Consider the following 15,510-nt stretch of genomic DNA (forward strand, 5'->3'; position numbering starts at 1 on the left):
TCTCGAGCCACTCTTGGAATTTTAGTGTTGTTTAATGTAAATGTATATTTTAGTTATAAACCGTTTTGATGAGCTGAATCATGATTGAGACTTTTTTTTTAATTTCTAATAAAAAACATAACATTTATTATTCTTATTGTTATATTTTAAATGTTTTAATAAAGTCTTTTCTATACAGCAATTTTTAGATATTTAAATATATTTAATAATATTTTAGTATTTAAAATAACTGTTTTCTATTTGAATATATTTAAAAATGTAATTTATTCCTGTGATTTCAAAGCTGAATATTTAGCATCAGTCACATGATCCTTCAGAAATCATTCTAATATTCTGATTTGCTACTCAAAAAAAAAAAAAGTAGGCTATTATTATTATTATGTTGAAAACAACTGAGTAGATTTTTTTCGGATTTCTTTGATGAAAAGATGAAAAGCATTTATCTGAAATAGAAATTTTCTATAACATTATAAATGTCTTTGTCTTCTCTTTTGATCAATTTAAAGCATCTTTGCTAAATAAAAGTATTAATTTCTATAATTTCTTTCCACCCAAAAAACTCTTTAAAACTTTGAATGGTATAATGTATAATGTTACAAAAGCTTTTTATTTCAGATAAATGCTGATCTTTCTGTTCTTCATAAAATGTACTCAACTGTTTTAAATATTGATAATAATAATAAATGTTTCTTGAGCCGCAAATCAGCATATTAGAATGATTTCTGAAGGATCATGTGACAACTGGAGTAATGATGCTGAAAATTTAAGGAATAAATTACATTTTAAAATATATTCAAGAAAGCAGTAATTTTAAATAGTAAAAATATTTCACAATATTACTGCTTTTGCTGTATTTTGGATCAAATAAACGGAGGCTTGGTCAGAATAAGAGACTTCTTAAAAAAAAAAAAAACGACATTTAAAATCTGTTTAAAAAATGTTGACTGGTAATATATATATATATATATATATATATTTAATTATTCTCGCTATATATGTCATATTCACCCTGCCTCCATAATATAGATATTTTTCAACTACTCCATTATCATTAATATTGGAATTTAATGTAAATAAACACATTGAATTCCAATAAACACTATTGATAATAATACAACATAATAGAAAAGTGCATACACAGCCCTAAATGGCTTATATATGCTCAATCGGGCTTTATTTTTTCCTTTCTTTTTTCCCTTTATTTTATTTTTATGCGTGTTATACGTTAGGAACCACGAGATGACGTAATCACTTTGATGAAACAGTTTTCGAACGGTTCGATGAAATGAACCGTTCGAAAGAACCGATTCGCGGGAATGACTTCCCATAACTAGACTCGTCAACCGGAGTTCAAGATGGCGATCGGCGAGCTGCTAATATCGCAACGAATCGATCATTAATATAACATCTAAGTCCTCATACTATAATAAGCTGTAGGCGTTATGTCAGTTTTTCACATCAGCTTCTTATACCGTCCTAAAGCAGTGGCTATCCGACACTAGTGTGTAGAGAGAGACTGTGTGTGTTCTGTTTTTTAGCTTACGTCAAATAGAAATAGTTGCTGATCAGCTTTATGAAACTGTTTGGAATGATTGGGAAGTTTTCATTAGTTTGGAGGTCAACATGTCGCTAAGAGAGTTGAAAGTATGTCTTCTTGGGGTAAGATTACTATTCGCTTTTAATGACTTGACGTGGATTGCAGTTTTGGTGCATATTCAATGTTTTGTCACTGTGTTTATGCTCTGTCATAAGTGTTATTGCAAGGTTTAACTTGCAATAAAGTGTGCTAGTGGTTTTACCTATTGTACAATCTTTGATTAGTGTTACAGTAATATTTCTGGGCTGATGACGTATTTAACCACCCATTCAGAAGTGGATGACAAATATCTAGAGAGTTTGAGAAGTTTCATTTGTTGTGTGGATACATTGGATATATTTATATGGGTCAGTTCATGTTGTCAAATCAAATTATCTAGCATGAGGATTTCATATGGCACAATTTTTCACTGCTATCTGTATTTACTTATGTGTTGATGAAAAATATGTGTTTTTAGGTTTGTAGTCTGTCAGTGGGTAGAGCCTTAGTTAACATGTGGTTAAGCAGAGTTCTGCAGTGATATTTTATACTTAATCTAAAACCATTTATTGCAATTATATCTTGATTTGTTATAGACCTTATTTTCCAAACTTTCGACAGCCTTTGTATGGTATTTCAAAACTGATTTTGTTCTTGTGTCCTAGGATACAGGGGTTGGAAAGTCAAGTATCGTGTGGAGGTTTGTGGAGGATAGTTTTGATCCCAACATTAATCCCACAATTGGGTAAGCCTACTGAAAAACACTCACAATGAGGTCACACAGACTGTGATGCAGGTTTTGCTTATTTCTAACCAGCAAGTTTTGAAGGATTGGCACATAGCAAACACAGCAAGCGGTAACGAAAAACGAAATTGATACTTAGTGTGTTGAAATTTCCTGAGGATTAGTGTCAGAAAGCACTGTATCAAAAAAAAAAAAAAAAACAACTTGGTGAATTATTGTTTTAATATTTTAATAATAATTCAGTATTTTAAGAAAGCAAAATCTGTAATCAGCATCTGGGACTAGCTACACTAGCTGCTCTGTTTGTGCTGATAAGTGAATGTAATCGAGATTCAAATAGCTTTAATTGATTTAATATATAGCATTGATTGTATAATACTGTTGCATCACAGTGTGTTAAAGATTTAAACTGTGAGCCCTTTTAATTGAGTTACACAAGTGTGAATTCAATTGATACACATTTCAGGGCTCAACAGTAAAGATTTTTTCTGCTGTCCCAGTCAGAAAATCATTCAGATTTGTGCCCTTCTGCCCAACAATTTTTATTTTTTTAATACATTTTAAAATAACTACAATTTTAAATAATAATAAATAATTTAAAATACTTATATATTTTATTTTAAAATATTAATTAGTTCATTAGGTTGTTAATTTGCAGTAAAACCTGTAAATTATGCATCTACAATTCACCTATGACTCCATGAACACACTTTTGCTAGAAAAAAAGGTGGCTTATAATTTGATGCTTGCAAGACACCAAATTCATTTTCACAATAATCCACAATAACATTTAATCATAACAGAGGCATGGGCAAAACAACATATGTGACCCTGGACCACAAAACCAGTCATAAGGGTCAATTTATCGAAACTGAGATTTATACATCGTCAGAAAGCTGAATATATAAGCTTTCCATTGATGTATGGTTTGTTATGATAGAACAATATTTGGCAAAGATACAACTATTTCAGTATATGGAATCTGAGGGTGCAAAAAATCAAAATATTGAGAAAATCGCCTTTAAAGTTGTCCAAAAGAAGTTCTTAGCTATGCATATTACTAATCAAAAATTAAGTTTTGATATATTTACAGTAGGAATTTTACAAAATGTCTTCATGGAACATGATATTTACTTAATTTCCTAATGATTTTTGGCATAAAAGGAAAATCTATAATTACAATGTATTTTTGGCTATTGCTACAAATACACCCCAGCAACTTAAGACTGGTTTTGTGGTCCAGGGTCACAAATGTAAACAACAGAAGACAGTGACAAACAACAGACAGTCCTTGTTATGGAGCTCTGCATGTCTTGCCTTTGTTTTGTGTGTATTTGCACCTGGCACGACACTTGTAAACTTCTAAAGATGCCGTCCACATGACATCCACACATTTTCCTCATTTACCTTTTAGAATGGGGCCGGTCTGGATTGAAATATTGTAAAATACATGAAAAAAAGCTGAGGGACTTGGCAGCTGAATGCGTTGTAAAAATGGCCTAATATTTAAAAAACAACATCAGCAGATTCCATGCAGATCTGTTTGCATTTGTATCTGATCATGCTGATTTTATTTTCAGAGCATCGTTTATGACAAAGACTGTGCAGTACCAAAACGAGCTTCACAAATTCCTCATCTGGGACACAGCAGGACAAGAAAGGGTAAATAGTAACACTCACTACGTGCACCGCAGTGACACATACACAAGCTGACAGCCATTAAATACAATGTTTACTCTGTTTCACTTCTGTTTTTGCAGTGACTTTTTAGTTCGGACAGGGGGCAGTATTGCATGCATTTCTCTTGCATGCATGCAAGTATTTGAGGGAGAGAGGGGTTAATGTTGTTGGGAGGGGGCTGCTGGTCTTCTTCATGTATCTATACGCTCTATATCTTTACGCTTCTCTCTCGCAAAACACTTTACAGTTGAAGCGTACGGGTGACATCGCAGAGCTTGAGATGTTTATCGCCGCTCATGATTTGACTGCAGTCTTGAGGCTGTTTGGAATATGATCTCCTCTTGAGTTTGTCTGTGATGTTATGTGATGCTAAATGTAGAATGCCAAGCGGCCCACACAAGCTGCTAGAAAAAAAAAATAGTATCATACCAAGTGTTAAGGAATTGCTTCTCTCTTTTTATGCAACTATGTTGACAATCTAGGTTTTTTTACGTGTAAAGGAGGAAAATAAAAAGTTTTTGGATTGTGATAAATTTAAAACACAGAAAAAGTATATATAATAAATAAATATTTTGCACTATTATCTAGGTCAGATGTAACAAATTTGTGGGGTTTGACATGCTAAATCCTTTGTCTAAAAGATAGACATGGCCTTAAGTACAGCAAAACCAGTAAAATTTTGAAATATTTTCACTATTTAAAATAACTGTTTTGTATTTGAATATATTTTAAAATGTAATTTATTCCTGTGAATTCAAAGCTGAATTTTTAGCATCATTACATAGGGTCACATGATCCTTCAGAAATCATTCTAATATTCTTTTTTGCTGCTCGAAAACAGTTACTGTTATTATTATTATGTTGAAAACAGCTGAGTACTTTTTTTTCAGGTTTCTTTGATGAACAGAAAGTTCATAAGAACAACATTTATCTGAAATAGAAGTCTTTTGTAACATTATAAATGTCTTTAACATCACTTTTGATCAATTTAAAGCATCCCTGCTAAATACAAGTATTAATTTCTATAATTTCTTAAAAAATAAAAAAAATTATACTGACTTCAAGCTTTTGCATGTTACAAAAGCTTTTTATTTTAGATAAATGCTGATCTTTGGATCTTTCTGTTCATCAAAGAATCCTGAAAAGAATTCTACTCAGCTGTTTTCAACATAATAACAATAAAGTTTTTTTTTTGTTTTGTTTTGTTTTTTTTTTTAGCATCAAATCAGTATATTAGAATTATTTCTGAAGGATCAGAAATGACTGGAGTAATGATGCTAAAAATTCAGCTTTGAAATCACAGGAATAAATAACAGTTTAAAATGTATTAAAATAGAAAGTTTTATTTTAAATTATTTTGCATTTTTTAAATAGTTTTAAGTATGTATAGTAATAATAACAATACATGTTTCTTAAACAGCAAATAAGAATATTATATTGATTATTGTTATAATGATTTCTAAAGGATCATGTGACACTGAAGGCTGAAGTAGTGATGCTGAAAATTCAGCTTTGAAATCACAGGAACAAATTACATTTTAAAATATTTTCAAAAAGAAAACAATAATTCTAAATAGTAAAAATATTTCAGAATTGTACTGTTTTTGACGTACTTTGGATCAAATAAATGCAGGCCTGGTGAGCAGAAGAGACTTAAAAGTAAAAAAAACTGTTAAAAAAAATGTAACTGGTAGTGTATATATGAATTTTGTATTAAATAAAAAAAAAAATGCTAAGTAGAAGTAATGTTCTTAAATGTTTGGATCTCACTCCTTATGAAAGAATGAGCATATGGGAAAATCTGACTTATCTAGCCTCTTTACCCTCATCTGGTCCTGTTTAGCGCTTTGATGTATTCCCACCGGTAAATATGGTGCAAGTTCTTCATCGTGGCCTTTGAGTGGTTAAAGAGGTCAGGTTTTCTGTGCTTGGCTTTGTTCGGGATGCTCCAGAGCCTTATAGGATGAAATGTTCAGCCGTGTCAGAGATAGCAGTTTCAGAAAAGCAATCAATGCCAGAATCTCTCACTCGCTCTTCCTTCGTCCCTTTCTCTTTTTTTTCTTTTCGAACTTCAAGGTCTATTGTGATTTTTGTAAAGTGAAGACAGTTTTGTCCACAGATTCCTGTGCTCCAGTGGGAGCTGTGATCAGGCTTTTCACTGGCTGTCAAGCTCTTGATTAGATAATTATCCAGCACATTGCTTTTTAGAACAGCATTGTAGAAACACGGCTTGTTTTGGACTCTTTCCTTTTTGCTTTAGTGGTTTCGTGGGTGTATTAAAGTGATCAAATGTTACAAAAAGCGACTTTACATTCTTAAAGTATTTCATTTGACCTTTCTTTTCATTGAAGAACCCTGGAAAACTAAATTATAGTTTGTACAAAAATATTAAGCAGCACAATAGTTTTTACACTGATTATACATTGATTATCATAAAAAATGTTTTTTGAGCATCAGATCAGAATGATTTCTGAAGGATTATGTGACACTGAAGACTGGAGTAATGATGCTGAAAATTCAGCTTTGATCACAGGAATAAATTACATTTTACAATATATTTACAGTTAGTTTACAATATTACTGTTTTTACTCTACTTCGATCAAATAAGTGAAGACTTGGTAAGCATAAAAGACTAATTTTTCAAAAAGAAAAATTTTATATAGCTAGAAAAGCGATTTCATTAGATCTTTAAAACTGACAAATCGACTTGATGGCAAGAGAAATTTGAGGAGGTAATAATGACTAGAGGAAGTTGGATGAGAGAAAATGCAGGAATAGAGTTGGAGAGGGACCACACAGTCTGGAATCCTGGGATATGTCTGAGGAGACATCCTGCAATTTTAGTCAAAAGCTAAACTAAAGCATTTCCTCTTCCTTGTGCAGCGAGCTTTGCCAAAAACAGCTATAAATGTGAGAAACCATGTCAGTCAAACTTGATTTATTCATTTTATTGGCGAAAAAGATGGATTAAGCAGAGCTCTGACCTATTTTCTTAACTTAAATCCAATTTATATTGGATTTAAACAGCGTTTTCATAAATTAAATAATAAACTTTGCACAGCGTCAAATGAATCTGTAGAATAGCTAGTAGTAAATGTTATTTTAAGTGATCTCACGTAGTACTCATGCATTGATCAGCAAAACCAGTTAAGAACTACTAGCTTTAAGTTCCATGTGGTTTTGGATATTATTTATAAATTATGTACAATTATGCATAGCAGTTCATAAAACATTCTCTTAATGAGCACAAATACTGTGCACCAATTTGCAGCTCATCACTGCTAATTTGTGAGATCTCAATAATTTGCCAAAACTTTGAATTTGGCTAAGAAAAAGTCTAAGACACGCCTAAATTTAAGAAAGTATGTAAAAACACAAACCTGACAGTGTTTCTTGCCATGTCTGCTTTCCCTACCCTCTCTTAATCATTCACTTTCTAATGCACTTTTCCCCTCTTTAAGCTCTTTTTTTAAAATGGAATGACATGCTGGATCCAGCTTGTTTTTATTAATCAGAGTCTTTTTTGTCTATTTTTGATGACCGGGGTCGAGCAACCCAACTATGCTGTTTTATAATGATTAAACGCTAACTTCTTCTGACACGTCGCGCTCATCTTTCCCCTGATGGCTCCCACATGTGTTGATACGCCTTTCCGTGCAGTTCCTCAACTCGAGCCCCCTTGGCATGGCCGCCTGAAACACAATTCTCCTTTAGGTTTTAACGGTGGCTCACGTCTAGGGCTTTTCACCGTGGTTTTCCCTAACCGCCGCCTCGAGTTCTGTTTGAACGGAACAAGTTGGAATAACACACGTTTGTTTGTATTTCAGTTGTCTGTTTAATTCGGCATGAAACTCGGAGGAGACCTCCGCCAGAGCGAACAAATTCTTTCAAAGCTCTGATAATAAGCATACGTAGGCTGCTCGGCCCCTAGGAAGGGATGCTGGGATGTTATCAGTGATGATTAAGTCTTTTTTTTTTTTTTTAAATGTGCAGGTCATCTTTTTTCTCTCACATCTGCATGTTATCTGTTTCGCTCTTAGTTTCGTGCCCTGGCTCCCATGTACTACAGAGGCTCTGCTGCAGCTATCATAGTGTATGACATCACTAAAGAGGTACTGAAACATTTCTTCATTATTACTACACAAACCTTTCTGCTGGTAAAGCTATTAAAGGGATAGCTCACCCAAAAATGAAAGTTCTGTCATCATCTACTCAACTTCATGTCGCTCGAACCACACAAGATCTTTTTTTTCCGTGGAACGCTAAAGGAGTTATGGGCTGAGGTAAGACTTTCAGTGAATAGTGGGTTAAATGTCAGTCTGTTCCCCACACAAAGCTATCATATGGCTTTGGAAGTCATGCAGACTACTTTTATGGTGTTAGCATTCATGTTCAATTAAATGGAAAAGAGCAGCTTGTACAGTCTGTTAGGTAACTCCTTTTGTGTTCAACCATTCAAATGTGCAACATGAATGGCCTTATGATGTATCAGCATTGCTTGTCTTAAAGATCTCTTCATCTTTCACTCAGGAATCATTCCAGACGTTGAAGAACTGGGTGAAGGAGCTTCGCCAACATGGACCACCCAACATAGTGGTGGCTATCGCTGGGAACAAATGCGATCTCTCCGATGCCAGGTGAATTCCGCCGTTCCCTGCCACAAAACACTCCGCATCCTGTCATCTCTGTTCAGCTTGAAGGGATGCACCCGCAGTGGCTGTCAACTCAATTCGAAGTCGGGAAAAGACCCGCATAGTTGCTGTCAACTTGTCTCGACTCATTGAAAACAAGCTCGCACACGTACCGTTGCCCATAAGCATAACTTGTGATGAAAAAGAAATCTACTCTTCAGCGGTCTGTAATTTATCTTTCCACTTTAAATTGCTTCACTCTTCCCACAGGTCCAATGATATGTCTTGGTTCACCATTGCTTTCTTTGGCAGTGTTAGTCGGCTGTCAGTGCGGTTGTATTTTACTTTTCGAAACCATAAAGACCGAGACATCGAATCTGAGGAATAGCGATCGCACCGCAAGCCATTCAGGCAATAAATATCAGGGAAAATTCTTGCAATTGTTCTGTCTGGCACATAAAGCTTGGATATTTCGTTTTTCTGGCACAACCGGTCCTGTTCTCAGTGAGCCACAGCCATCATTTATTTCACTTTTAAACATTTATTTTATTGTTTCTTTACATTTTTTTTTTTTGCTCCAAATGTAAAATCATGTTGATTCCAAGCACTTCTGATAACATTACCCCTAAATATTAATATTATTAAAAATGATGTGAATTAAAAAGCTTACATTACTTTTGCTTAGACTCAGGGTTAGATATTTTATTGGATGTGTTTTTTTCCCTCTTGGTGGAGGAAGTGGCCACAAATTCCATAAACTTCCATTAAAGGAATAGTTCACCCAAAAATGTGATCCTGGACCACAAAACCAGACTTAAGTAGCACGGGTATATTTGTAGAAATGTCCAATACAAAACCTTGTATGGGTCAAAATGATAAATTTTTCTTTTATGCCAAAAATCATTAGGATAGTAAGTAAATATTATGTTCCATGAAGATATTTTGTAAATTTCCTACCATAAATATATCAAATTTTTGATTAATAATATGCATTGCTAAGAACTTCATTTGGACAACTGTAAAGGCGATTTTCTCAATGTTTTGATTTTTTTTTTTTTTTTTTTTTTTGCACGCTCAGATTCCAGATTTTCAAATAGATTTTCAAATAGTGACTTTTGCAACCAAGAAAAATTGATTTAATCGAAATGTTTAGAGAAAACATCACCAGCTGGGTGGTTCATCTAAGAGTGCGAAGCGTCAATGGAAAATTGATCCGTTGTCAGTGTGAGCGGCCTGATATGTGTAGCACGGTGCAATCTGATCAGCACCTGTGATCAGGTGACAGTTGCACAGAGAACCAGCACACAATGGTTTACTTCCAACATGCTGGCGTGTGCTAGTTATACACCACCATCACAAAAAAGCACACGAGTTTTACAAGGTTCAGCCCACTCAGATAATCTCCCACACATGGTGTCAGTTTAAATCCTTGTATAACCCAGAATAGCACTAACGTGCTACTCTATTTGAGTTTTAAACGAGTCTGAATTGTTCACGTATGAATCTGATTACTTATTAGTGTTGTAAAATAGGCTGCTACTCAATTGTTTCACTCTCTTATTTCATCTGCTTTGTCTTATTGTTTTCCAGAGAGGTGTCAGAGAAGGACGCCAAGGACTATGCTGACTCCATTCATGCCATATTTGTTGAAACCAGTGCCAAAAATGCCATTAACATCAACGAGATCTTCATTCAGATAAGTGAGTAAAATCCTAACTAGTTGTGTCATCAACAAGCCCTTGATTGAGCTTCTTAATCAAGCAAGTTTAGTTTTAATAAATGCTGTTTGTTCCAACACCATCTATTATTAAAATGATAACGAATGCATGATCTATAATTGATTCTGATGGTGGTGAGAATAGTGCTTCGGTGGATACTTGTTCTCGCAACTTGGACCCAGGGCAGTTGGATGGGTTACAGTGGATACAGATCTTTTACCATGGAGCTTGGCAGTTGCCCCATTGAGGAACAGGCGTTCCTGTGGGTGCATGACACCATGCGTGTGACTTGAAACAGCAAATCATTTTTGCACTTTTATTTCTCATGCATGTTTTTTATCGCTCATTTTATTGCTTTACAGGTCAAAGGATCCCAGTTTTAGACACAGATGGCGGGTCTGCAGTCAAAGGCTTCAAACTTCGTCGCCAACCGTCAGAGTCGACCAGGGAACGCACTTGCTGTTGACGCAGTCGTAAACAATTTGGCCAGATCCTCTCCAGCCTCTTGTTTTATTTTCGATTAGCAACCGAGAATAATAACAGATAAAGAATGTGATGTCATAGGGGAAGTTACAAAACTTCCTTCTGGAGCCAAAAAAAAGTTCAGTTAAGAATGGAACGAGATAAATAGTCTGAATCCCGATGCACTTTTTTTGAGAAAAGATGAAAATGCCCTCATACAGTCGTTGTACCTTATCTTGCCTGTTCTTCAGCCCCGTTCAAATGTCTTCGGGGGATTCATTTCTGTCCTAGATCACTGCCCAGAATCAGACAGCAACCAAAACACCTGCTTAACAGATCAGATACTGTCCTGTCTTGCTGTCTTGCTCTCTTTCTTTCTGTTTCTCGTTCATTCTCTGTGCAACAACCTCTGCAAAACTCCATGTAGAGCTGTCCGTCTGTACATTTTAACAGCTTCAGCACTCCAAATGCATCAACACAGCATTCTTGTCTCACTATTTTTGCACATTTTTGATGTATATGATAAAAAAAGAATGATTAAAAAAATGAATGGGTGAATCTCATGAAAGCTGTAATATCCAGGTCATATTTAACACAAATCAAGTGAAAAAAAAATTGAAAGAAATTATATTTTGCATAAAGTGAAGGTAAAGTCCATTCTTAGGGCTATTAAGATTTTTATTGTGTAACCATTTAAAATTCAATTTTACTGTAAAGCAGTAACAAATGCAGCTGTGTTAATGATGCATTAATGATAAATACAGATATACAGTATGTAAAAGTGCTTAATTGTCCTAAAAATAATGTAACAATGCAAAAATATTAATTGTCCTAAAAAACTGACGTGTTTTCATGAGATTTACTCAAATGCAAATTTACTATTATAGATATCAAGATATTTTTTGTATTTTTGTTGAGCTGGACCAGAGATCAGGTTGTGTGCACTTCTGACTTATGTTTTGTATATGAAAAAATAAAACTAAAATCAGTGGTAGTACTAAAAATCTAGATAAAAATACCTCTTTTTCGGTCAATAGTATTAAACATTAGCAAGAGCTTTGGCCTGCAGCCCTATTTTGAGATGAGTTTATGAAGTTATATTTGGAGTTCTATATGAAGAATGTGCCAAATTGTTTTCTGTGGCTTAGTAGGAGTTGAATCTTGCAGTAGCAGATCAATAGGTTGTTGATAATAATGGCAGCATATGCAAGTTTGACAAATCCTGCATATTTAATCAGTTTGCAAGTTGAGATAGCAGTAGTAACACATTCTATGCTCCAATTAGCTGCATTCTGGGTTGCCAGATACTTAGGTACAGATCCAGCCTTAACAAGCAGTTAGAATGGACTTTTATATATAGTAAATGACCGTTGTTACCGCTTACAGTGCATAATCGTGGCATTAGAAAAGTTCAACCCTCACGCTCTGAGATAAAGTTGGCCGGTCTTCTAGAATGCTGACAAAAATAGCGGTTTCAAAGTGTTAGATGTGATAACTTTTCCAACCGTTCACATGTTTTCCATATCAGAAATTTAACGTTAGTGGGAAGGAGACAAATGCCAGAATTCTGTAGTGCAGTTTAGGCTTGCGTCCAGATTTTGTGAAGTGTGCGTTATGTCCGAATACTTTCTGAAATTGCATTTTAACCATTTGTGTTAGTTGGCAGTTGGTCTCTTCAGATCCCTTGCTGTTCCATTTTATGACGTTTTTTTACTGGATTGAGTGATTTTGTGAGGCCTTGCCAAATGCCCTAATTGTCTCATAAACATTTTTCATCTTTCTCATTCTTTCACTGAATAACTTTTGGCCTGCACATCCAACATGCTTTTACTATCTGGACAGGGATAAAAAAGGAGCGTATCTGGAAACTAGTCTTGGTTCAGAAAGAACAAGGCATTTAAAAAAAAAAAAAAAAAAAAAAAGTAGTTACACTATACCACATATTCTGCTTTGAACTGTCCCCAAATTAATTTTTTTGCAATTTTCACCTAATTGAGCCTAAATGTTTTCTTAAGAGCTCTACTGTGAGTTTTGTTAAAGAAATACACTTAATTTGGGAGAAGAAGTCTGAGGAATTGCAACCTTGTTTTTGACAATCTGAGAAACTTTTAAAATATTTGAATTTATATACTATTCATTCAAGATCATTAAAATAATGTGACTGAGTGGCACTATACATCATGTAGAATTTACGTTGAGGTTTATTCAACCAAAATCGAACATTATCTTTTACAATTTTGTCATATATGTGAATATAGAATAACTATATTATGATTTCTTAACTGTGTACACTCTTAAAAATAAAGGTTTCAAAAGGGTGTTAATGCAGTGATGCTATAAAAGAACCATTTTTGGTTCCCCAAAGCACATTTCAGTAAACGGTTCCAAAAAGAACCATTTTGAAGAACATTTAAAAATTCTAAAGAACCTTTTTCGACTCTAAAGAATCTTTTCAGCATTTGAAAGGTTCCATGGATGTTCAAGGTTCTTCACAGAACCACTAATGCCAATAAAGAGCCTTTATTAATGAGAGTGTACACACAATGACAAAGTTTTAAGGATAAAATGTGGTTAAAATGTGTTTCATTTACATCAGTATAACACGTGACACCATCTCTGTTGTTTTTAGAAGTTAGTATGTGGCTTCTGTAGCTTGTCTTACGATGGTACATAGTCACAAATATTATCGCATATGCTTTCGACACATTATAGGAGTCACAAAATGTGTTTAGTGAATCAGAAAGAATATTACGGGCTTCGTCAAAGTCTTGCGTTCCATTTGCCGTCTTTTACCCTGTGATTTGCCGTCTTTTATCCTGTGATTTTTTTTTTATATGCAGTGATGCCAATGCGCCGTGATGTTTTCGGAATTCACAAGTGCAATAATAACACTTTTCCCCGCCAAAATGTGTGCTGTCAGTAATAATAGCAGAGAGATTTATAGACTTATTACAGTAATTGTAGTTAATCCATGAATTTTAGCACAACAATATTTTCCTTTAAGACAGTGCTTGTTAAATGGAAAAAAAAAGGGATTACTTGGAAACAATACTTGGAGGAAAAATTGCACTTTTTTAAAATTGCTGTGTGTCTTTTGCCCTAGTTGAACAACTTGAAAAATTGCAGTCCCATGCTGTTTCTGTTGATGTTTACACAAAGAAAAACATTCAAATTGATTCTTCATATGACTGTAATATACCTTACTGCTAAGTAAAAGTATCTTTCACTCAAACCAGAATCTTTTTTTATTTTTCTGTCACGTTAAACTAATTGGAGAAGGAAACAGCTTAACTAATGTCTTGTCTTGTTAAACTCACTGAAGAGCCTTTACAATGTATGGAAAAGCTCTAAATGTTGTAGAATAGCTGTTTTTTGTTTTGTACAAAGCCTGTGAACCACAGCGAGACCAAATGTCTTATTCAGTCCGGTTGAAGTTCTTGACTTCTCAGCCAATTGAAAAGGACTTGCTTGTCCTCTTGCTAGGGAGCAGACTTTGCATTAATGCTTTTGAAGGGAACTACATGCTACACTTGAGTCAGACATCATAATATGCTGTCTGGTGCGGTTTGCAGTGGTGTTTAGGTTGAAGAACAATGCCAACAGTCTTGGGCTGGCCCTAAGAAAGTTGTGAAATTCTGCTTATGTACTTTACGTCCTTGTATATACCACACATGGATGAATTGTGTAAATTAATTATGTAGTCTTTCAGGAAATGTCATACTTCACCACTACTTACCATTGTAATTCAGTATATACGGAAGTAATTTAACCTAATCATTAAGTGTTTTTGCCATTTAGCTTTTCTATTTCATTATTTTGTCATGCAAAGAAGGCTTGAAAATAACATTTTATTTGTTCATTTGTGAATGTGCAAAAGGGAAATGTTGAGCGCTTTATTAGTAATAAAAGTATTCGAAATCCGTTATCATTTTTTATGTTATGTAATCAACATACACTGATCTCTGACAAGTTACTGCAAATTATTGTTTTAGGTAAAAATAAAAAATGGTGGAAATGTCTGCCTGCGGTTTAGAGGGATTGAGAATCTGTTTGGAGCCATGATAGTTCCTCCTGAACTGGCCGATGGGCTATATATATAAATATGACACTTGTGGTATGTGTCTCCTTTGGCAGGGGGTCCCTGCTGATCTTTTAATTGTGCTGAGGAAAGTAAAACGACCCTCCTAGAGCTTGTGTTCAGCTGCCAAGCTGAGCATAAATTAACTCACCTAATTCAACCAGATGCAAGTACAATGTGATCCAGAAACTTGGCTAAGGATTAAGTAATTCATGTTAATTCTTAGATTTCCAGATATTTAGTTGGATTACTTCACTGCTTTTGAGGAACACGGTTAGATTTTCTTCTCTTAACTTTTTTATTTTGTGTTTTATGCATAATGTTTTATGTATAATGTTTCAATATTTTTTGCTATGCCAAATTATTTTTATTATTTTGTACAAATATTCCATGTCTATTATTATTATTATTATTATAATTATTAAGGTGTGTGTTTAATTATATTATTAAAATAGTTATGACTATAAATATGTTTTCCATGTCTATTATTATTATTATTATTCAAAATTATTATTATTATTATTAAAGGTTCCATTAAGATATTTTGTAAAATTCCTCCCTAAAATGTTTATTTTGATTATATTATTAAGAAAATTTGAAGAACTTTAAATGATTTTCT

The 15,510-nt window shown here is 34.1% G+C and overlaps 1 protein-coding gene across 1 annotated transcript; it reads left to right on the plus strand.

The window, feature by feature from the left end:
• Positions 1-1,329: 1,329 nt before the first annotated feature.
• rab22a (RAB22A, member RAS oncogene family) lies at positions 1,330-12,738 on the plus strand. Its single transcript, XM_051111747.1, has 7 exons — positions 1,330-1,659; positions 2,242-2,321; positions 3,902-3,983; positions 8,043-8,114; positions 8,533-8,639; positions 10,224-10,333; positions 10,714-12,738. Exons 1-7 carry the CDS (start codon positions 1,624-1,626, stop codon positions 10,815-10,817), a joined length of 591 nt encoding a protein of 196 aa, XP_050967704.1. The 5' UTR covers positions 1,330-1,623; the 3' UTR covers positions 10,818-12,738.
• The last annotated feature ends 2,772 nt before the right edge of the window (positions 12,739-15,510 follow it).

The sequence above is a fragment of the Labeo rohita genome, chromosome 6 (genome assembly GCF_022985175.1).
Source record: "Labeo rohita strain BAU-BD-2019 chromosome 6, IGBB_LRoh.1.0, whole genome shotgun sequence".
NCBI classification, from domain to species: domain Eukaryota; kingdom Metazoa; phylum Chordata; class Actinopteri; order Cypriniformes; family Cyprinidae; genus Labeo; species Labeo rohita.

Bases quoted from the DNA above. Each gene is read 5' to 3' on its own strand.
- rab22a (XM_051111747.1), top strand. From the start codon at position 1,624: ATGTCGCTAAGAGAGTTGAAAGTATGTCTTCTTGGG. The intron at 3,984-8,042 runs GTAAATAGTAAC...TTTCGCTCTTAG, and splicing joins ACACAGCAGGACAAGAAAGG to TTTCGTGCCCTGGCTCCCAT. The intron at 8,640-10,223 runs GTGAATTCCGCC...ATTGTTTTCCAG, and splicing joins TGCGATCTCTCCGATGCCAG to AGAGGTGTCAGAGAAGGACG.